We start from the raw sequence: 24944 nt of genomic DNA on the forward strand, positions 1-24944 counted from the left end.
CTCTATTTGTGAATGTCTTAAGCTTCTATGTGTCTTAAAAACAGCCGTTGCTAACAAAGGACTAAATGAGACGGAACATCATCACGTCAAACATTAGCCACATTTAGCTTAGCGGAGGTAAAGTGAAGTCATAAAACTATACGACTTTGGAGTTGGCCTCCAAAACAATATCATCCCTACGTATCTGTCTCTCTCTAGAAACAAAGCATTTGTCCTAAATCATACTTAAAATGAAAATACTCAGCAGGAATTCAGAAGTGACAGAATATTCACACACACAGAAAGATCACATAAACTTAAAGAAATGCATATTTTAGGTGCTCACATTAGTGAAAACTGTAATAAAAACAACAAGAACAGAGGAAGTATTTCATTGTGACCTTATAAAGCCAAGGTAGCGGCAGCCAAACTGGCTGGAGTTTTTCATTATATGAATTGAATGATCTAATAGAGACAAATTCCTAAATGGTACTTGTTGCCAAACCGGCCAAATCATTGTATGGGTGCCTTTTTTTACTGCAAAACTTTCTGGAAATGATGCAGATGAAACAAAGAAGGCTTCAGCAGTGTAAGCGCTGTGTTTCCTCTTTTTTTCATTTTAAGGGAGCTGCCACTGAGCCAGAGCGGACTGTGTTAGAAGCACCCACTAAAACAGCAGCTGGCCACAGTGAGTGGTGTCTGTTTATGACTCATTTCTACCTGCCATCAGGCGGCGGGGAGAAGTAGGAATTGAAGAGAGAGAGCCCAGTGGTAACAAGGGAAGAATTGTGTGAAGACACAAGACAGTGGCGTGCGGTTGTCAGGAAAAGAAGGTACTAGTGAAGACTATTGGGACATGGGCCATTCAGTGGCTGATATTGGCTGTTGTTGAGCACATGGGACACATGGGGCCCCTTTATGAGGTAGCTACTGAAGTAAAGGAGGAGAAAGGAGGATCTTCAGATGCACAGTGAAGACATTCTTACATTATGGAAAATTCAAATGATTGGAAATGATCTGGTTGTTTTCATTCAAATTAAGCATGCTTGTGACTGGGGCTTCAGCATGACTGTATTTGGCTCCTGGGAAAAAGTCGTTCACAGTAACATAAAGGCTTTTAGAAAAAAGGAAGATGTGTGGTGTCTGGAGCCTGGAAGGAAGCCTTTGTGTTAAAATGTAACTAAACCTTGAATTGCATTTGATTCGATAAATGAATTGTTTCACTTTGTCAACACTACAAGGAAATTATAGGAATTTTGAAAGGTCTGCAAGTCATGTGTCCGTCTGAGAAACAATGAAGCAAAAACAAATAAGAAGATATGTCCATACATGCTCAAGAAGGAAAGGTTAGTTCTCGGTGAAACGTACGCCAATTCTCTATAACAGAGAGCTGGATATTTACTGTCATTGAATTTATCTTAAACACTTAACTGACCTGCTTGTCATAGAAATAAAGGATTATTATTAATAATAGTAAACAGTGTTTTTCATAAAGAAATAAAGGATTTATTATTAATAATAGTAAATAGTGTTTTTCATAAAGAAACAAATATTTTTCTTTTTTATTGTATTGCATGTTTCATAGCAGCATCATAAGTCTTGTTTTACTGTATTTCTTGATGAGAATGTGAGAATGTCGCTAATTGGTCAGTGCCGCCTTAACCCAGTAGTGACATACATCCGTTTCCTTTTCACCGGAGCAAAGATGGCGGAATACGACCTCACCACCAAAATTGCCCACTTTTTGGACCGTCATCTCGTTTTTCCTCTGCTTGAGTTCCTTTCTGTCAAAGAGGTAAGAACTTTATTATCACTTAAACTTTCCGTTACATTTTTTTGTTATTTTACGAAACTATAAACGGCGTTTGAACGGGTTTTAAAGCCATGTGCGCCTAAGAGATAGTCATGTTTTCTCTTGCTGTGTAAAGAAGCCACATTTAACCGGGGTGGAGCCGGAAGTGCAGCTCTCTGCCTTCAAAATAAAAGCGGTAAAATACGTCACAGATAAAAACAGTAACTGTTGAGGAAAACAGAACACAATAAATTGGATAACGATGCTTTAGCAATAACATGGAAGCATGAGGTGTATTACAATTCAATAATACAGCACAAATAATGAATATAATATGTAATGTGAAAATAATATTTGTTTACGTTGAAAAAAAGTATCGGAAGTGCTTCATTGACTGTGATTAACTTTACAATGGTGGCGTCAACCACGCGCTATTTCAGATTCAGATGATTCTAGAACTGTGCCTTTTGTTAAACTAAGAGTTTAAGTTAATAGCATAGTACATACGTTGTACACAACTGTTTGGTGATTCATAACCATACACATGATCACTCTGCAACTTAGCTGTCTCTGTTGTTGCCACCCTGTAGGTTCCTTATTTACAGTGAAATAAAACAGCCATAGCTGAGCCTTGGAAGCTGAAAAGAGTAGTTAATTTCCTATAACAGCGTAACATACTTATTAGGGCTTATCGCTTAACACTGTAAACATGTATTAACACTATTTAGGAACATATAAACAACTATTAGCGCCAGCAGACACTGCCTGTTACGCATTAGCGTTAGCCATCTAAGCTAACCTTTAGCTTGAAAGCTAACAATGTTGCTTACATTTGCATATGTGGCTAGCAGTGACGTTACACTAATGTTAGCCGGTATTCCATTTGTTGTAACTTTTATATTATAATAATATTGTACACAAACACCCCTCCTCAACTCTGTTTTTCTACTGTCCATGTTCATTAGATTTACAATGAGCAGGAGCTGCTTCATGGAAAACTGGACCTCCTCAGTGATACCAACATGGTGGACTTCGCCATGGATGTGTACAGAAGCCTTTTTTCTGAGAAGGACATACCCCCAAGTAAGTGTTTAAGCTTATTTAATACACACTCCACATATGTATTTATCAACTAATAACACAAACACACAACCATATTAACATTGCTTCATAGAACACTTAAAGGGCTCTACACCAATCACTCTATTGAGAATGTATTTAGCAGTAAACATGTTTCCCAGTGTTTTCTGTACTTGAGTGCAGACTATATGGTGATGCTGTAGCTAATAACTTTCTCTGTCAGCCCTAAAGGAGAAGAGGACAGAGGTGGTGGCCCAGCTGAAGCAGCTGCAGTCAGAGACAGAGCCCATTGTGAAAATGTTTGAGGACCCGGAGACAACAAGGCAGATGCAGTCCACCAGGTAAAGCCTGTTTTATATTTTAATCAAGACTAGTGTCTTTTTTTAATCTTTATTTAATCAATATCCTAAAATAGCTTTTTAGTAAAGCCATGTCTCGTTCACACCAGATTCAAAGCCAATTTGTTCGCACTTTATGATACCATGTAAAGTCATTGCAAAGATGCACATTTGTGTCTGCCAACGCAAATTATTTGACAATACAATAATTCCAATGTTTTACCTACCAGTATCATAAGGTAGTTATTGAGCAATTGTTTGTATAGGTTTAACTCAATACAAACCAGTATCTAGATGGCGATAAGCCCTGCCCACTCTCTGGCGCATCTAGTTTGAGTGGCGTGAGTTAAGAAATAATGCCGCGGTCAAACTCGTGCAAGTAACAGAGGCCACATTGCTCTTTGATTCGGTGTGAACGCACCATTAGTGATGTTGTAAATTCTATTTTATGGTCTTACATTTCGTGATTCTAAAACCTGTTATTTGAATTGCTAGACTGCATAGCATAATTCTAGAGGGTTTTCATAAAGTCCATGGAACTGCATATTCAATGAAATATATATTGAGTCTTTTCAGGGTTTTTGTGAGAAAAGGCAGATGCAAGACGTTGTGGTTAGCCTTATTAAGACTGTATGGTCGTCTACAGTGATTAAAATAGTGCGGTCACATTCGGTCTTCATCCTTTCTTTTGTTTCTTGGCTAGTGTGTACAGTTAATCAGAAGCATTTGCCATTTTCAGCTCTTTTCAGTTTATACCATTTAGTTATTTAGTTTTAGTTTGGCTGTGGATATGTGTTTATTTAAGACACAGATTTGTAGGAAATGTTTTGTGAGATTTGAAGCCTTGTAAAAGCAACATTGACTTAACAAATGTCTATGTTATTGTTTGTTTGCTGTCAGGATACATAAAGGAACTAAACCTCCTTTTTCAATGAGGAATCATGTCTTAAGTTATACATTTGTTTTTCTTCATTCCCTTGCATTTGTTAAACAATAGGAAAGTCATCTGGGTTCAATGAAGAATTCTCTCTAAAGCTGAAGGACATGCAACGGGTTTAATTCCACCATTATAAGCTAAATTATACTTAATGCAGTGGCTTGTTTTAAACATAATTTCAGCATTAGAGGATCATACAATGATGCAAATGAGAAAAGGGTTGCTATTTGAACCCCAATGTCTGTTGTCAAATACACTCAAAGCCTTTTAGACGGTAAAAGGACTTAATGCTCCAAGTACTTGTATTGAACAGTTAGTTAATAGACCTGCATGCCTTAGAAGGCTTTATTTGAACTATTGAAGCCAGAAACAAAGCCAAGCCATGGCAAATAAATCATGTTAGTACAATATCTATAAACAATCCGCCAATCACAGAGACCCACTCTGCGGATTATGATCACCATTGGGGTGATTTGTGTTTTCTTCTGGTTGGATTTGTCAAAGCATTAAAAACAACTTTTGGCTTTTTTGAGTCAACATGCTGCCCATGGCTATCTGACTTTTTCATTGCAGAAGGTGGCAGTAATGCTGTGCAGACCTTTATTTTATAAACTTTTGCAACTTGTTGAACAGCCCAGCAGCTGACTCATCTAAATATCACAAAGCCAAATTCATTCATTTTTTTCCAATTTGAAGACATAGTGGGAATAATATTTTGTGGCCCATTCTGTTTCCCAGAGGAGGGATAGATCGCAGATAAAAAAAAAAGGAAAGGAAAATAGATTTTTCAAAGCTGTGGTCAATGGCTCAGATAATTTATTACGATCTGTGTCCCCACAATGCACAGCAGGTTGACATTCCCTACTGCAGGGGAGTCAGCAAGGAGCTTACTTAGACCATCCCTCTATAACAACATACCCCTGAAATACCCTCCTTTTTATATCTTGTGATTTTACAACTCAATTAAAAAGACAAAACAATCCTTTTTTTATTAAATTAACTTTCCTGAATCACTTCAACTCGTCAGTGGAAAAGTGGTTCAAATGTTGGCGAAAGGCTAAACGAACAAATATGGGTTGAAGCATAATATTTTCATGGATAAAAACATGTTGTGATTTTGGGTAGAGATAACATCTATCTGCTTTCAAGACTTTTTGTCTTGAAAGCTTTGCGCTATTTGACTTCTTTTTTTTTTACAAGTTGAAAACAATATTGCACTGCCATCAAATACCATAATAATATTCATTGTATTAATAAAGCTTTATCTTTTCTGCAACTTTGCTGAAATATCTTGCTAAAATAGACATGGAAAAAACCCACTGCGCACCTTTCATATGTTTATTTAAAGAGGCCCTATTATGCTTTTAGGTGCTTTCCTTTTCCTGTGTTGTGTTATGTAGGTTTGTGTGCATGTAAATGGTCTGCAAAGGCTAAAATCCCGAAATCCCCTCCATAGGGAACTTCTCTACTGCACACAATAAGAGAAAATGTATACCTTTTTTTATTTTGACTGGGCAGTACTGAAACATCTGTATTCCCTTTCCAGACCTAGACATGTCTCCATAGTAACCAAACCAAATGTAATAAACAGCCCATCACTCTGTTTTAAAAGTGAAATGGTGTTCATCTAAAAACATCTCTTGATTTTGACCAGAAGTGGAAAAATGTACCTGGTTGTGGACTCCAAACACCAGGATGTCAGGCAAACGGCGATTCAAGCTAAACTGCCTCTAACTCCAGGAACTGTGTTTCTTTTTTCTTGCAGAGATGGACGAATGCTCTTTGACTATTTGGCAGAGAAACATAACGTAAGTTGGCCCGATCTGCTGACATCTCACTTCTCCACTGCATTTCCCATGGCTGTTGTTTCAAGGGGGGGCGATGTGGGAGGGGCAGGGAAATGCAGAGTTACTTCCCAAAACCCTTAACTCATTTTCGGGGTTTGTATGGCTTGCACAAATCCTGCGGACATTTACATTCTGTGGTGAATTGTCAAGAATAAATGGAGGAGCTCGGGACCCGTGGACGGAGCCGCAAGAATGCCGGAGGTTCTATATTTACTGTGATGTTTGGCTTCCTCCCCTCCCCTCCGTCGGTCCCCTCCCATTCCGGTATCCCGCTGACCTGCAGGCTGTCCTCAGTGCACCTCACGCTGTGGGAAAGGCTTGGGCGTTACACTGAATCTTTAGTGAATGGCCTGACGTCAGTGCAGTAAGATACTGGACAGCAGGAAGGACAGTTAAATATAGTAGGCCTGAAAGGATAGCCCTAAATATGTTTTCTAATTCAGTTCGCGTGACCACTTTGTGCCAGTTTTGTCACAAAAGTGAAATATCATCTAGCCATTCAGAGAGAAATACCACTGACACGCTATGGCAGTGTTTACTCGACATTCATTTGGAAGTGGTGTGCCACAACATCCAGGAAAAAAAAAAAGTTAGTGCTACAAATATAAATGAAAATTAAAAAAAATGTGCACTTTAGTTATGATCTAAAATATATTTGATGTAGCCCAGATGTTTGAGAAGTCATATTGTTACAATGGCAACTAAGGCTGAAACTACTGACTGATTTTCAATCAATCACAAAACAGTCTTCACAGTTTTACTAAATCACGTGTAGTCTTTAAATGTTTTGTTTGACCAAAAGTCTGAATACCCCTAAATATTTAGTTGAGAGTAACCTTTATTTAAAGAAATGAAGGAAATGATCTCACTTGAGAGGGTGGAATAAGAAAATATTTGAATCAAATTTCAAAATAGTAAGCCTTTATTTTTCAGTTGAAAATGGACATAGCGTTTTAGCACTAACTGCAACATCTTTACCCTGGTACAACAAATATGACACACAACTGGGATGTCCTTAGGCACCACAGCTGCATGAAATTACACAGCCCAATGACCTATTTAAAAAAAGATGTATTGTATACTCATCTGACAACTTTTCCCATTTCCTGTGTTTGTGATATTGATACTCTCCTATTCCACTTGAAGTTTCGTCAGGAGTACTTGGACACGCTGTACAGATACGCCAAGTTCCAGTACGAGTGTGGAAACTACTCCGGCGCTGCAGAGTACCTCTACTTCTTCCGCGTCTTGGTAAGTCTTTATCATTGTCGTTCAACAACAGTTCACTTGTTTAATAGTGATGTTTGGCTGACGACTGCATGCCTTAACAGATAGTCTATAGTATTGTATGACCCCCATTTTGTGTACTGGCTTAAGGCATTTCTCTGGCATATTAAAAAAAGAACATCACATTATGTTTGCCATATTTCTTTAATTTCTCAAAATGCCAATGCTTGCATAGAAGAGGAAAAGAACACTTAGAAGAAATTGAATGTGAAAAGCTTACGTCAGTGCCTATTCCATTCCCTGCACGTCTTTTGTATTGGGGGAGCCTGCCGCTCTAAGACTGGAGGAGGATATTTGACTGGGCCAAGTGATCAGTGGTGGACTGCATAATCTGTCTGTAGTCTTCTCACGGGCGTGCCTCAGTAGACAGCTTATTGATTGGAGTGCTGTGGCCAGAGAGTCCCTCGTCACGGCTTCTGGGCTTATGGAGTCCTTAAGTTATGCAAGGCATCTCTTAGTTAGCGTAGAGAGGGGTACACACATTTTGCAAGGGTTTTTTGTGCACATACTATATCTTCAAAATAATTCAATTTGAGCTGGAGGAAAAAGACAACTTAATACAATACAGAGAGTTTGGTTATTTTCAAGATAATGCAAACCTGTGTTTTGCAGGGAAAGATAATCACAGTTCTGACGGAGTACTGCAATGTTTAGCCTTAGTGAAGTGTGATTTACCGTTAAGCTTTATCATCTCATCTATGGTTTTATTTCATTATAAGAAAAGAGGCAAACTAAAGCAGGTAGCAACATCCTTGCTGTAGTGGGTATTCTTAGTGATTTTCTCCAGAGTAGCAGACATGTTGAGAAACGACTACCGTTTAGGTCCAAGGTACCTTCAAACGAGAAGTTTTCAGCAGGCTTTGATATTTAAAATGCTCCAATTGCTTTGAAGCACTGCGCCCCTGTACGTGACGTGACATAAACACTTGTGTAATATAAAATGTAATGTCACTCTTTGTTCCGATGGAGTAAGTTGGAGGAAATTAGACCAAGAGGAAATAGTTTTGCTCCCATTATATAGCAACTCTTTATTTAATAGAAACATTCTGAGAAGAATAACCAAGACATTTGGAAATATAATATCAATCAATCAATGTTTATTTATATAGCCCAATATCACAAATGTTACATTTGTCTCAGTGGACTTTACAGTTTGTACAAAATATCAGTATGACAATACTGAAAGACATTTGGAAATATAATATGTACCTGGGGCCTCATTTATAAAGCCTTGCGTAGGATTCACGTGGGAAGGTTGCTTACGTAGGACAAAGCAAATAAATACGCGCAGACATTTTCCGATTCGTAAAACACCGCGTACCGGCGTAGGACTTGCGTACGGTTTCCCTTTTTTATAAATCACAATCAACTCGAAATGCGGTGCAGCTTTTGCGGGCTTCACGTAACGCCCATATTTGCCTATAAATAGTCAAAGAAACGCCCATTCATTCATTTTGACTGACTTTAGGAAGAAGATCGCAGGAAATGACGACAGAACACACCGTGTCAGATGTGGGTTATTTTGGGGAGGTGGAGATAAATTATATTGTTTGGTGGATGCAGTTTGAACCAGAGTAGCAGCATGGAGGTCGGATCGTCACCAAAATAAATAAATAAATGGCCCGAAAAAGGTTAATGACAAAAACAATACACATAGCCTTCCTCAGGCAGTGTGTTTGTACCGGGGACAGGAGACCCCCCCCCTTGATGAGAGACTGTAAGAAGTGATCGGGGAATCCCCCCGGAGTGGAGTCATGACGACTGGATCTGAATTATGTTTTTGTATTTGGTGGTTTGTGTTCCAGCTGTCGATCAGCTGTGCGCAGCATCTCCACTGCAGCCTGTGCATCTCAACCCCCCCCCCCGCAGCAACTCTATATCCACCAGTTAAAGGAAATACAACCAATGTGTTGTGTTATATCAGCTGTATAATTGACCACATATGGTGTTCTTAGCTTCCATACCTCCTGTGTTTTACGAGCGACTTATCAAGTCTTGGCAAACGGCATAAAACACGATTAAACATGATAGTATATAAAACCATGCTCGTATCTCCAACCTATAGAAATGCAACACGGCGTCAGTTTAGACGTAATTCTGTCCTCCTGCTTACCGCATCATTTATGAGAAAACATTTCTTAACAAGAGAACATAATGGAGGGGTGATCAATAACATATCCGTATTTATTTCTCCAAGTTATGTTTTTGTGTGCACTGAGGAGTCTCAAACAGGCGTTTGTTTAATCATTTTAAGATTGGCTTTAATCAATGTTTGAAAATGAATTCTTCATGATAAATGAGAGGTAACATTTTATTGATGGTATTATTTCCACATATTTCTCTCCATTCTTCCTTCTGCCAACGGTGTCGCAGTTTCTCGTCTCTCCCGTTTTCATGCTTAGTGCGTACGCATGGGTTAGAGTTTGCATGGAGGACCGCACGTTTTCCCGTCAAGTTAGTATTTTATCAATCACAAACATTGCGTAGAAACTGGCGTACGCACCGTTTATAAATGAGGCCCCTGGCCTTTTCACACATTGACTATCACAACCACACAACCAGTTACCAAGTGTGTGAACTTTGCAGCATCTGAGGTTAGTATCCAAGGTGCTTCTATCATTACTTATGCAAGCAGAAGCACCTTGGTGGCGTCAATTGTAGCCTACTCTGAAGCTGCCTTCAAGGGCACATTGTAAGGCAACTTCAAGCTTGTAGCACCCCCCCTCCCCCGTTGGTTAGATTTTGGCCTCATTTAAAAATGAACCCAAATTATAGCGCAAATGTAGCTTTATTTTTAAGACATCCAGTGTAAGTAAGTTCAAATCAACTGAATGCCCTATAATGACCAGTGGAACCAGCCTTGTGAGTGCTTTCCAAGTGTCACTCACTTGTCCTCAAAGGAAGACTCCTCCTGCTTTTGTTTGTCTTTGGTTCAGCATTTAGCTTTGCGGTGAAGCAAGGACTAATGCCAAAGCCAGCCCTGAGAGAATGGGCTAGAATAAGATCAACATTTTGTCTATTTATTAGAGAGAAAAACATTTTAGACAACCTTTTTGTTCCCATTCTAATTGACATCTGATACTACACTGTTGTCTTTTGGATGTCACTGACTCTGGCTAGCCATGCACATTCATATGTCGGAGTGAAAAACTTGGCAGGCAATTGGAGCGATGATGAACCCTCTTCTCTACAAACAACCCTCTTAACCCAAAGCAGTTGGGTACTTCATATGATGGGTTTTTCACTGATCTGCTTAAATCTGCAGAAGGAAGAGTCACATCCGAGACAAGATGAAGGGTAATTCGCCCTAGCTTTCCACTTCCACGCCCTAAAAAACAAAAAAAAGGCATTAAGGAAAGTCTTCAAAAGCTTTCAAGGGATATATCCCACTGTTCCAACAACAATTGTTTATGGCTTTGCAACTCAGTCTAAATAAAACCAAAATTGCTTTAATTGAGGTATGTTGTACAAAGTCCAACAGATTATTTTTTTCTTTTTACCCCTCAAATAGTTATACCCCTCATTTTAAGTTCCAGGCGGATCAGGCTTTGTAACTAGATATCTGTGTCTTACTCTTGACAATGCAAAAAGCTTTTTAGCCGAGGAAAAGGTAGAAATGGATTTCATTAGGAGTCTGTATACTGCTCTCCCCCTCCCCTCTTTTCCGTCTTTAGTGGACCTCCCATCCTCACAGGCCCCTTGTCTGTCTCTCCCTCCCCCCGTATGGGAGAGGTGAGGCTCCATAAAGGCATTTAACGTGGGAAACCCAGTCAATTAAACGAAGGAAGCCAGCCTTGCAAAATCCATGCCCCAGGTCTTGTTACAGTGCGGCCTAGCCCGAAAAGAGCAACTTATTCATATCATCACTTAATGCAGGGATTGAATGTTAAGAATAAAGATTGAGTATCCCGACGGATCCCCAGCACAGTCAATTTATTGTTGCTGGTCAGTCAGCGAAAGTGTGCCCATTTCACAAACCAATGGAAACTTAAGGTAACTGCTGGAAAAACCCAGGTACTGAAACTTTTCTAGCGTGGCCACTAGTGAAAGCCAGACTGTGTGTGTTTGTGTGTGTGTTTGTGTGTGTGTAGAAAGCTGCCATAATGACCTGGAGGTCAGCCAAACGTAGCAGGCAGGGACTTACAGGGGAGGGAAAAAATAACAAACAAAACACTTTCACCAGATGAAACGTTGACCTTTCTACCGGCAGTGGAGCCAATTTATTTTCTTCTTCTAGCTGTTACAATACTGATCATTCTTGTGACTTCTGCACTTTCATTCGTAATGGACTCAAGTTGTGCTCTGTGATCAAAGAAACTCTGTTACTCCACTAGATGGATGGAAACACCAAGTTACTGTGTTCTCCTTTGGGGAAATACTAGGGGAGATTTTCCAAATACTTTCCCCTTACCTGCCACCGTCTCGTTAGTGGAAATGTTATCAGAGTGCAACTCAAACCCTCTATCTCCAAATAATCTCGCCAATTTGTGGGGTTCCAGCGGAAACCTGTTCTTTTTATAGTGTTTCCTCTGCTTGGACATCTGTCGTGTCTCACGGTCCACTTTAGCGGCTGTCCAACGGCTTACGGGGGCGTGTGGTTAGGATCTCGGTTTCTCTGGCCACTCAGCAGACACCCACCCTGACTTCCTGCTTGACTCATGTCTTTGCGTCTGGTGTTTGCCGTTATCGTGAACCATCGTGGCACAGAGTTTCCCATGAGCCCTAGGGTGTAGTCCAATGTCCACTACTTGCGAGTGATTGCCTCGGCCGAGGTTCAGAGGCATTCTCAACCTGTGTTCCATTACCTGATTCCCCTTTTTGTTTGTTTTAGACTGTTCTGGAAATCAGAAACAGTAGCCTGCAACTTTTTTTCAGAGTGATTATGCTCACAAAGATGTGTCTTGTTAGCGTCAGTTCATATTTCAGCCTAATTACTTTGTGATAACGACAGTTACCCAAGGTAATGGAAGGATGTTATTGTAATTATCATTCTCAAGACTGATGGGGTCAAGCTTGCAAAGAAAAAGTTTAACAAAGCAAATCTCACTGGAAACATGGACTAACGTTGAATAGGTTTGTGTGCATGTAAATGGTCTGCAAAGGCTTAAATCCCAAAGTTCACATCAGAGGAAGTTTTTCTCCCACACACCCCCCACCCTGCCTGTAACGCCTCCATTGGACTCCTTTGTTTACTTCAATAACATAGTGACATCACTATTTAACACTTGCAATTATATTGGCTAGTGCTCCAACTCGTTGTACGTGATTAGCTTTTTCCATCAAAGCTTGTACTGTGCAGAGTTTTCTGCCATCCCTTTGTGAAGTGTGTCTGCACCTCCCATCAGAGGTCAGCTCATTTTTCAATTCATTTAAGTCATTTGCACACTTTTGGCTATTTCTGGCTTGTAATGTTGGAGGATTCAAATATATTTTTTAATAAATCTGTTGATATTAATACAGTTTTCTTCTTTATTTAAGTGTTATAGCATGCTGTGTTATGGCATGTGATCTCATATCCATGAAGAAAAATTCTAGGGCCTCTGCCTCATCAGATTTGGCCGTTCTTTTCTATTGTGTATACTCTAACTTTATGGAAACTATAATATTAAATTGTTGGACTCTTAACAGCAAACATGACAACAGATGTGAAATGCTTGCTGCAACTAAGCCCATATAGTAGGGATGAGAACGATTCATCGAATATTCAAAATTATTCAGGTATTCGAATATGAGTTAATTATTATTTTTTTATTTTTTGGGAGTGATGCCTAAGTTGATTACATATTATCAAATTGAATAATTCATTGTATACGACAGTGCCATAGCTAAATGTGTTAGGTGACGTCTAAAGGTGTGTTTTGCTCCGCTCACCGGTCCCTCACAGCGGGCAGAGCTGCAGGTGCTGATCTCTCTCTCTCGTGTCCGGTTATACTTCACTCGCGTGTAGGTCCAAATCCATCAGATCTAGCTAGTTCTAGCTAATGATATGGCTGCTGCCCCTCCCTACACGCAGATCACACCGACTCAAACCTCATCTTAGGCCCAAATGCGGCGAAAATGCGCTCCGCAGCCGTTGCGAGGTTCATGAGCGTGCTCCCCCGCCCCCCTGTCAACACTCGCGACACATGAGTGGCCAGCCTAAACAACAATAAGCGCTGCTTGGCAACCGTGTGTGGCGGCAAAGTACATAGACATTTTGACAGGAGAGATTTAGTTTTGCCGGTATTCAACATATTTTACCAGTCATAGTCCGGTAATTATTTACACTCTAAGAAGAGTCCTACACAACAGACATGGCGTCAAAAAGGAGTAATGTGTGGAAATATTTGGACCAGGTTAGTGAGTGCGGTGTAGAGGTCAAACTATGCCAAATTAAACTTATATACTATAGCCTACCTTGTTATACCCGCAACCTCCGTTCCAGCTGAGAGGGTCTTCTCTACAGCTGGCCTGATTGTGAATCCCGCACATGAAAGCTGTAGGCCTATAGCTGTCAAACTGTGATCACCAGTTCAATACATTTGACAAATTCGACTTGGTTTCTAAACTTATTTGAACATGTATTTATTTATTTCCAAAAATTATTGAAAACATTTTTTTGATTTTTTTTTTATATAGGATATGTACATTTCGGTTACCCGGTTAACCGTTTTTTGGGGGTTCGAATATTCAAATATACATTTGCTTTCAAATTCCCATCCCTAATAGTAAGTAACCTTAACAGTCTTAATATTTTTCTGTTCAGTTCCATTCCCTTCGGATGACATACTTTAATCCATTTATCCAGTTCAGTAGAGCCACTGAAGCCAAACAAGCAGTGGCAAACTCAAGCCCAGCGTCACTGTGTATGTCAACCAGTTGGAGTCAAATGTTTGTTTTAATGTTGTTTGCTTCAGGTTTGAATAATGCACTGTGTTTGTTCCAAAGGTCCCGGCTACAGACAGGAATGCCCTGAACTCCCTGTGGGGCAAGCTGGCCTCTGAGATCCTGATGCAGAACTGGGAGGCTGCCATGGAGGACCTCACCCGCCTGAGGGAGACTATCGATAACAACGTAAATGCTCCACTTCTCAGAATTTGATACCAAATTTAGATTCCCTTACATAGACTCCCATATCGACATTCCATTTTCAGGAGGGCTCTGCTGTGGCATATACCCACACACACACTTATCAGACCACTTAAGAATTTGGATTTTTAGTATGAAGTGGTTACAAGTTTGATTGATGACCATTTGGGAGAGTAGGGCTTGGTTTTGTTGTGCCTTATGGGAGAATAGCTTTTGTTTTGTACTTTGTTTTCACCTTGCTTCTCTTCGAACCCTAACCGTGTCTATTTTCCTATCTTTGTCCTTTCCAGACTGTCACCTCCCCGCTCCAGGCCCTCCAGCAGAGGACATGGCTCATTCACTGGTCCCTCTTTGTCTTCTTCAACCACCCCAAGGGCAGAGACAATATCATTGAGCTCTTTCTGTATCAGCCACAGTAAGTACAATTTCTCATACATTTTCCTGTTTTAACCCTTTTAAGATTTTACATCCAGGAAATGTCGAGAAGAATACCAGGAAGCAGTTGTAAAGATAAGATCCCTTTCCACTAAACGATCGCAACATGAAAGGAATGGTTCTGTAGCCTGGTTGTACCATAAAGCTAAGTTGAAATCCATAGACTGTTCTCTTTTCCTTTTGGCAAAATCTGCTCTGTGAATGAAAAAATATGCACGTCTGTGTAGTTAGTGTTGCTTCAAAGATCACAATGGTCGAGATTCTATCTATACTAAACGTTGTTTCTACCAAACAACAGCAGCAAAGTAATGTTCAGACCTATTCCTGGAAATTGGCCTAAATTGATTTGGCATAGTTATTGTTTTGGTCAATTCACCCAAAAGCTGCCACTTAATACTTCTGAGAAACTGTACAGCAACTTTGAGTATTTCAACAAATGATCATCCTAACCCAAAATAGTTTTCTTCTGTTGTGTTGGTAATGTGACCATTTGTATGTATGTTTTGGACTTATTGGACATGTGAGCTGTATGTGTGGTTATGTATCTCTGTTTTTTGTCATTTGGTCCATATGAAATGATATTGCATTGTAGCTCAATTCTAAATGCTAAGATGATTTGGAGAAAAGGTCAGTGATTGTTTTTTTTCTAACATTAAGTTGATTTAGAGAAAACCATTTGCTTTAATAACACATTTTCGGGTGTTGGGCTTCATCATGAACCCCACTGGTATTTTTAAAGTGGTTTCAGAAGTGTGTGTTTTCGTGTGGTCTGTTTACTCTCCAAGTCGAGGCCATGTGTATCGCAGATCGGAAACTTATACATTGCGTTAACATTTGCACACCGCCCATTCTGATGTCTTTGCTCCCTCCCCCCTGTTCTGATTGCAGGCTTGTATAATTGTACAGATGATTGGCCTCCACAGACAGTATGACGGGCGACCACAACACAGCGCACTCAAATGTCTGGTTCCCTGAATTTTACTCAGTTTTTAATTTTATTGCGCATGATTAAAGAGGCCTGCTCAATAATTACTCACCCAACCATCTGTGTGGACAAACTGAGGTAGTTTTGTGTGCTTTGCAGTTTCACAGTCTAGAAACCTCATGTTTTCCCCACTGAGGCTTGGCTCTTGTTTCCCATCTTTTGACCAGTACTTCCTTTGGCTGGAGTCGGTGACCAGCAGCTGGCCTTCAGCTTCATATATGACCTCCCTTACCCCTGCAGTCAGCAGATGTTGGTCCAAAAACTTGTTTGTGTAAAAACTTGTTTGTGTACTATATCTGACTTACTTGATAGTCATTGGTTCTGAAAAGCTTTCGTGTCAACAAACCCATAAAATGATGCCCATTAAGGTCACAGAACACAATTTCATAAAATGTCGCTTTTTGAACCGCCATCTAAAAAATATATTTGTTGTTATTCAGGGTGGACGTTGCTTAGGAAGTAGACTGGTCGTCCTCCAATAAGAAAGTCCATTTTCTTTCAACATAAGCCCCTGTAGTCAACATGTTTAGGTGTCCTTTGGCAAGATACTTTGTTTTGCTCTTGATGGCCTGGTCTATGGTGTGCGAATGTGTGTGAATCGCAAAAATAAACTATTCCTCATTTTACTGGAGACTGACTGGAACTCCATTACGGACCCCTGGTGGTGAACCACTGGTCTATATCACTCGTTTTATTGTTCAACGTGATTTTCTTTTATAAAATGGCCACAAAACGTGACCTTGTTGTACCCTGTCCCACGTCCTTCTATGTTCGCCCTCCACTCCACTCCACTCCCCCCCCCCCCACCCCCACACACACCTTTTAACAGAATAAATCTGAATTATACTTGATTTCTTGGCTGCATGCTTCTGTAGCATCTTCAGCAAACCAGTGCAGTGACGCTTTTTGCCTCAAAACTCAAAAAAAGATGAAGTCCCCTAAGTGGAGTTGGGTGAATGCCCTGCAGATATGGTACAGTGACTCATGCAGGATCGCTTGCTATTGGAGCCCCCCCTAGAGAGTGAGTAGGTGTAAGTTAATCAGGAACACAGCGCGGAGCATTGCGGTTTTCCACGGGAGTCAAGCAACTACAAAAGGAAGGAAGGAGGGAGGGAGAGGGAGTGCTCTTCTAAAACCAGAAACATGATGGCTTTGCCGAGCAGCCCACTGCTGTTTTTAGACTCTACATCACTACTGCCACAGGTCCCCCTGTCCCTTTAATTGTTTCAGCTAATTAAACTGCTGCCGGCTGTCTTTCTCTGAACACCATGTGTTCCTCCGGCCTCAGCTATAGGAGACATGAAGGGGCCCACTCCACTTCCTCTTTTCAGATCTAATTTGATCAATTTGGGGTTGGGTGGAGGGTAAAGTTCAAAGATGGATATTAAAAAACACTAGGGAGTTTTGGTGATGCAGTTAATGTTGATGTTGATTGCCAACTTGACAAGCAATATGGTGTATGTTTGTGTGTGCAGACCTTACATGCTGTTTTTACAGAACCCTGTCTCCACAGTTGGTGTGGGATTAGAGTCAGCCTGTTAGCAGCGTCCTGTCTCTTGTGTTCAGCCCTTAGCTAGTTGACCTGTGGTTGGAACATCAGTCCCTGATGGATTGTGTTTCAGCTACTGAGCAGGTCCCTGCTCACTGATCTATATCTTCTTGCCAAGGTTTCCTTTTCCTCCTCCCCTCTTCCCCTCTTGGTAGGACACTAATGAAAGAGACGGCTTAAAGCTGCGACCCATGTCCAGAAGTGAGGGGTCCTGTCAGGACATTTATCTGTTTTAGCCGCAAAGGCTTCCCCTGTGTGCTAAATGCCAGGAGCCCAAAAGGCAGCCAAGATGTTCTATTATGTGTCCTTGTAAAGATCATGTCTTTGCTTACATCAGTAATTATCCTTCACTCTTTCCAGGTACCTCAATGCTATCCAGACTATGTGCCCACACATCCTGCGTTACCTGACCACAGCCATCATCACAAACAAGGATGTCCGCAAGCGTCGGCAGGTCCTGAAGGATTTGGTGAAGGTCATTCAGCAGGTATTACAATTCATTTTTTTATTTTACAACAAAGTGTACATGGCTACCAGGTCTTTGCTTATAGGCCATATACGTTAGAGGATGAGTAAGTCTGACCATTACATTAGAAGGTTAAGGAACCAAAACTCAGTATAGAGAGTAAGAACCGAATCCAAAATGCCCGGTAACCAAGGGTCAGGGTTAGTGTTAGGGCTTTCCTGTGAGTAGGCATGTGACTGTTTTTTAACCCCTTAAATAACTGAAATCAAGAACAATTAACAACCTTAATCAATAAGCGGAACTGAAATCATTCAAATCTAAACAATACCCAAACCTAGTAAACCAATAGCATACTAGGGCTTCCCTTTTTTAAGCTCAGCTGGTGTATATAGGTTTTTGGTCCTAGCTCAAAACACATTACTTCTGATGAATGTGCTACTGTACCAATGTCTTCTCCACTAGTGATTGTACCTACATCAGAGATCTGAGCACTGTCTTGGTGGGTTGTGGGTAATCTTTAAAACATGCGCCCAGTGCTCTCTGCTCTGGCCTCAGGTCAGGCTGAGTCTCTGTCTTTGAGTTCAAAATGTGTTTTCACTCAGACTTTTGTAAATTGTTATCTTTATTTAGCTTGTGTGCCCAGCAGGTGGTTTTTCCTGACTATCTATTACCAGTCATTACCTTCAACCAAACTAGGATTTATGATTTCCAGAGATGCACCGCCTCAATAGATTGCCAGTCAAAACAGTCGGAAACTATTTGTGGTCGATTGGTTATACACACATGTGCAGCATGATCGTTATCGATGTCAGTTATATATTTTTTATTAGGGAGAAAAAAAAACTTTTGAATTGGCAAATATCTGAAACGGCATATCATATTTTAAATGAACGGCAAGAAAAATTACAAATATCCACATATAATTATTTATTTATTATGTTTATATTCGGACATTACTCATTTCTATTTAATTGCACAATAAACATAAATTACATATTTATGCTGAAGTATACATCTACTTTATTAAACATTAAATTGTTATAATTCTAAGCTATAGAAGCTTTGATTAAGATATAAATGTCTTAAGGCATAATACTTGATTATATAATATTGATTGATTTCTTTTTTTCAGGAGTCTTACACCTACAAGGATCCTATTACAGAGTTTGTGGAGTGCCTGTATGTGAACTTTGACTTTGACAGTGCCCAGAAGAAACTCAGGGAGTGCGAGTCGGTGAGTAAGCACTTCTGTTCCGACCTTCTGTGACCAAGAAGAGAAGTCATGGTTTATTGTGGCTCTCCATGACTCAACAAAGGTCTCCTGAGGATTTCAGAACTTTAGCTGTAGAGCATCGCAGTAAACATTGTTAGTAATCGTATGATCTTTGTATGACCCTCTGTCTGATCAAACAGCGTTTTTTATTATGGACTTCAGCTTGGGTGCCGTTGAAACAGAACACTCAGTCTGTGTCTCATACTATCAGATATAAAGCTCCTCTTGGAAACTGTGACTCAGGCTTCAGTCAGATTGGACTGTGGCCTTTAATTGACCTATCAGGCTTTTAGTTAACAGTAAAAGCATTATAAGCAAGTCTCTGCGGTGACACTCTCTATAAGAGGGATATCTGTCAAAGCACCGTCATTTCAAAGCGTGTATTTCAATTCTTGGGTTGTAATGGCTTAATGTAACATGAAGGTAAAAGTCCTCTTTGTATGTTCACTACAAAGATGAACACATAGAGAACACTGATCCGTGATAAGTTATATGTAGAGCTCAGTGGAAACACATAGTATGGCAAATTGTTTTCAATTCTATTTATATTAAAGCTTCTGTGGCTATGATCTGTTAGTGCCATATGTGTTAAAGAACAGTTCTGACACTCTTCTCATTCTAGATAGAGCTCAGTAGTAGTACATCCACATGCTATTTTGTCATTTGTTTAGGAAACAAATTCCACTTGTTATACATTGGTCAAAAATGTATAGTGACAAACAATGTAAAGGAATGACATTGTTTGGTGTCACTAAGTTACTGTTATACAAGGTATCAGTTTCACTTTCATTATGTAGCATTACCCTCTACATATCCATACCAATGCATCTTAAACATTTTCTCTAATTCATATAAATGAGGTCTCAGTATAATGCAGTGCAATTCAACATCAGCACAAACTACTATCATACATACTACAGCCTTCAACATTATTTCAAAGCTGTAATAATATTTTTTTTGGGCAAAAACTGGAAATGATAAACTCTCTATACACAAAAATAAATAAGAGATTTATTAGTCTTCTAAAGTGTTGCTAAAATTGCTTTCTGTGCAACATATTTAGACATATTGCAATGCAAGAGTTGCATTTCCATTCAGTTAGGTACATTGCGTGTTTATGTTTATTTAGGATCCCCATTAGCTTTTGCTCTTGACAAAAGCTACTCTTCCTGGGGTCCGACACTTAAAACAATACACCAATAATACAACAACATTCAAGACATAAGTCCTGACATCATTAACAACATCACCAATATCATCAACAATTTCCAACATCATCAACAATCTCATCCACTTTCAATATCAATCTCAGCCAAGGATGAGTGCACTAGACACCCAACAGTACAAAGCATGAGATCAAATTAGGGTTCACAGCTCACAAGCATGGCCGTATCTACCATTGAGGTCACCGAGGTCCGGACCTCGGTAATTTTTTCCGAGCTGTGTATATAACAAAACTTGTGAAATAATTGCACTAAACAGGGTTCTTTGTAGTACTTCCATTTACTGACCATGGGGGCGCTGCATAACTACGTAGCCTCGATTAAAGCAAACAGAAGAAGACTACATGTATCAACAAACCACCGCAGCCCGGACTTGTATCGGAGCAGCGGAGGAGTGATGAGGTATCTAGAGATCTGAGTCCAGCGGGCTGCTTGTGTTTCTGCTCATCAGGACATCATATGAGCAGCAGATCCTGTGTGAACGCTCTACGTTAGTCAGTGGACGTCCGACAACATGCACACTAACTGATATTGCAGCTAGGTTATACTTTGGTTTAAATTGCGTGAATAAACTAGCTAGAGAGCTAATGTTAATTACATTCAATGTCAGAAGGATTACCTTTTAACAAACGTTTTAATGTTTTTCTTTCATTTCAATTTGAGTAAAACATTGAAGATATAACATTGTGTTGTTTTCTTTTTACACTGACTCAGATATAATGAAAAGACTACGTCAGTCGAAGCTCAGCTTTGGTAAGGAAGAGACAGGACAGGCAGAGAAAAAGAGAGAGAGAGAGAGAGAAAGTGATGGAAGTCAGGGAGGAACTGCAGGTACAGTCACACAAAAGAATGTAGGCTTAATAACCCCATCTATCCATCTATCCATCCATCCATCTATCCATCTATCCATCTATCCATCTATCCATCTATCCATCTATCCATCTATCCATCTATCCATCCATCCATCTATCCATCTATCCATCTATCCATCCATCCATCCATCCATCTATCCATCTATCCATCTATCCATCTATCCATCTATCCATCTATCCATCTATCCATCTATCCATCTATCCATCTATCCATCTATCCATCTATCCTCCATCTATCCATCTATCCATCTATCCATCTATCCATCTATCTATCCATCTATCCATCTATAACAATAGTCTTCATTTACAATAGGCATAATTTTAAAACAACAAAAACATCTATTGCAGTTATGATTTCATAATAAAACACCATTTGCTTACATATTTGTTCTCTTTTGAGAATCAAACAAAACAGATTTAAAAAAAAAAAAAAAATGCAAACAAACAAGTGTAATGAACTAAATCAATCAATCAATCAATGTTTATTTATATAGCCTAATATCACAAATGTTACATTTGTCTCAGTGGACTTCACAGTTTGTACAGAATATCAGTATGACAATACGACACCCTCTGTCCTTAGACCCTCACATCGTACAAGGAAAAACTTCCAGAGAAAACCCACAGTTTAAAGGGGAAAAATAATGCAAACAAACAAGTGAAATGAACTAAATTGCTGAATTGCTTTTAATTCACTGGCAGGAGCGACAAGTGAGGAGGAACAAACAGTGAACAACGAGGGAGAGATTGAACAAAGAGAAAGAGTAGAGGACAGAGAGAGTAATGAACAGGAAGAAGACAGAGAGACTCAAGAAGATTGAAGAGAGGGTGCAGGTCCTTCTGCATGTCCAGATCATTAATAGTAACAATCAACTGATTCTTATGCATTACACTTTCAAAAATAATTGATGCTGCATCCACTGACATGGTTTGAAATCAATATATTATCCAATGTGTGACCCCCCCCCCCCCACAGGACTTAAAAAGCACCTAACTAGATCATGAAAATCCCAAAAATCTCGGGGGGATCCCCCGAACCCACCTAACATGTTTGGACCTCGGTATTTAGGAAATCCTGGATACGGCCCTGCTCACAAGGGTACATGGTCATTAGTAGATGGCCCTTCAATCTCTTCGTGAAAGAGGCTCTGGACTCTATTTCAGCAAGGTAGTTTGGCAATGAGTTCCATTCCTTTATAGCTCTATAAGACACAGAAGATTTCAGAAGATTTGTCCTGGGTTTAGGTGCCAGTAGATGGCCTGATGTAGCATGTCTAGTATTATGGTCATGCTCGTCTCTTGTGTAAACTATTTGATCATAAAAATACAGTGTTTTTTTGCTAAATTGGACATTATTTGTACACGGTAACAAGAATGCCTCTACAGATAAATGATGCGTCACATTGATGGCATAAGTAGAACTTTCCTGATTCTAGAGCTGGTCTGGTGTTGTGCTATATGTATGTTTTGTGTAATTACATTTTTGTTGTTCATCCTTTGCTCACAAACTGTAATTTTGTTTTTACCCAATGGACTTGATCATTTGGACCTAGAGAGGAATACAAGACAATACCCTGAGTTATTTGGCCCATTTATCTTGCATCTCGACAATAAACCTTCAGAATGAAAAACATCTGTCCTGATCAAATAGTTTTTTCCCAGAAGTAAATGTTTATAAATCTTGTCACAGTGCATGACATTAAGGATTTTGGGAGATGGCCCTGTGGGCCATCTAAGCTAATTTACAGATGGCCCTGAGCCCAATAGAGATTGCCCTGAAAAATGCGCGCGGATGAAATGGCACGAAGGGTTTGGGGGGCCTCCCCCTAGAACATTTAGATTGTTGCAGGTCTTAGATGCTGTCTGGTGCATTCTCTAGACTGAATTATAAGATGAACCACCACAATATTATATTGTACAATTTCAATTGTATTCTTCATTTCACTCGTTTGTTTGTTCTTGTTTGTGTGTGCTCGCCTGCATGCCCTGCATATAAGAAATACTTAAGTTGTAGATCAAAACACTTTCCACCTGATGAAGGCAAATGCCTTCCCAGATGTAAAAAAGTAGAACACATTACCTTCAGTTATAACTGCCAAAACAAACATTATTTATACTATTATGGCCCCTGTTAAAAATGTTTGTAATGTTATCTACTGTAAGTTGGTCGAACGAATGCCTCCTCATCCGGAAGCTGACCGAGCAGACCCGAGCAGCAGTCGAGAGGAGCCGAGCGCATCCGCGAAGCACACAAAATGGCGACGTCAGAGTTCCCGTTAGCCGGCAAATCTAAATATCTTCGGTCAAAATAATTTCCCTTTAGCGCAATACCGCTTCAGTTGCGCCACTTATGTGACAGACAAGAAGAGTATGTGACAGACAAGAATAGTCAATTCTAATGTCTAACACGTAATGTGGAGAAAGAGATGTCCTGTATGGGTTGATTGTGCGTTGATCTGTTGGTAATGCCTCGGGGTTCCGGTGGGCATGTAAACAAATGCATAATGCTGCGCTATACTTTGTGGCCTCACCCAGTTGCATAGCGACACTTATTGTTTAGGTGTCTTTTAATAAGCAGGTACTCATATCATTAGCTAGAACTAGCTGGATCTGATCGATATGGACATAAACGCGAGTGAAGTCTAATCTGACGGGAGAGAGAGATCAGCTGCTGCTGACGAGTCGACACGCAGCTCTGCATGATCACATGCAGCGGTGAGCGGACAAAACACACACTTCAGGTTAGAATATCACAAGTAGCTATTTTAATTACCTCTCAAACTACCTAAACTAGTTATAGATATGTTTAGTTTTACTGTCGGGTCACTCATTACTGGATCCGCAAGCTGCATGATACTGGCACAATAGATTGCCCGATCGGGCAACCAGCAGGTGAGGCTTCATTGCCCGAGCTAAATACTAGATGGCCCCGGGCCATCGGGCAGTCCTTAATGTCGAGCCCTGTGTCAGCGGTTTGCTGGCGGTTCCGTTTTATTTTAAACTATGTTTTTTTTAATCTAATATAAGGAGTCTTTAGCTTCCCTAATCAGTGTTTAACAAATGAGGAAGTTACGACAAAACTCATTGGAGAAGATTTGTTTTTACTTAGTCATACCCTCAAAAAGATCTGTTCCATGGTCAGAAAAAAGTCCAAGAGCATGTTCCAAGAGAAAATAAGATTGTTCCTGTTCAAAGCCCTCAAGGGGCCATATCCAAATGATGAAATGTACCATCAACAATATTAGAGTTGTATCCTATTTCAGCTAAAACATGACTCAAGCACTCAATCACTGACCTTGTTAAACACTTGCACGCACTTTTTTAGGAACTCTCCGGGTTGGTCTTGACCTCGCCCCGTGGGGTTCTGTTTACAAAGACCCTACTGTGGTTGAAACAGATGCTCCTAACCAAACTACCTCTCAGGTCAGAGCCCAAGTTATTCCAGGTGCTTTTAACACTGGCTTACATGTCAGTCTTATCCGAGCATGTCCAGTAGGCACACACAACCTCCATTGACCTCATTAATTTCACAAGCAGATCTAGCGAGCTGGGTGGTTCCAAAAAATGTTTAACCGCACCTTTAATGCATTACCTGTGATGGTCTGCAAACATTTTCCACCAAAATGGTCTTGTTTGAAGTCAGTAATGCAGTTTTTCCCCCCCTTGAATTCACATGCAAGCTTTTAAAAAGCACATTATTTCAGTGGTCAGGGGAAGGTTTATGGACTGCGGAGTCATTAGGGTAAACGGATACCCCTTTGGGATGGGCACTGGTCTTGATGAACATTTGTAATGCATAATTTCTGAGCCATT

At 40.1% G+C, this 24944-nt stretch overlaps 1 protein-coding gene across 1 annotated transcript in view; it reads left to right on the forward strand.

Moving 5' to 3' along the window:
• Positions 1–1637: 1637 nt before the first annotated feature.
• Positions 1638–24944, forward strand: part of eif3ea (eukaryotic translation initiation factor 3, subunit E, a) — a 35062-nt gene continuing 11755 nt past the window's right edge. The window contains exons 1-9 of the mRNA XM_034229488.1: positions 1638–1774; positions 2737–2854; positions 3075–3192; positions 5892–5934; positions 7120–7224; positions 14188–14313; positions 14619–14743; positions 17658–17784; positions 18896–18997. Coding sequence (XP_034085379.1) covers positions 1685–1774; positions 2737–2854; positions 3075–3192; positions 5892–5934; positions 7120–7224; positions 14188–14313; positions 14619–14743; positions 17658–17784; positions 18896–18997 — 954 coding nt within the window. The 5' untranslated portion in view covers positions 1638–1684. The remainder of the gene's footprint in view (positions 1775–2736; positions 2855–3074; positions 3193–5891; positions 5935–7119; positions 7225–14187; positions 14314–14618; positions 14744–17657; positions 17785–18895; positions 18998–24944) is intronic.

This window comes from Gymnodraco acuticeps, unplaced genomic scaffold (genome assembly GCF_902827175.1).
Source record: "Gymnodraco acuticeps unplaced genomic scaffold, fGymAcu1.1, whole genome shotgun sequence".
Lineage (NCBI taxonomy): Eukaryota > Metazoa > Chordata > Actinopteri > Perciformes > Bathydraconidae > Gymnodraco > Gymnodraco acuticeps.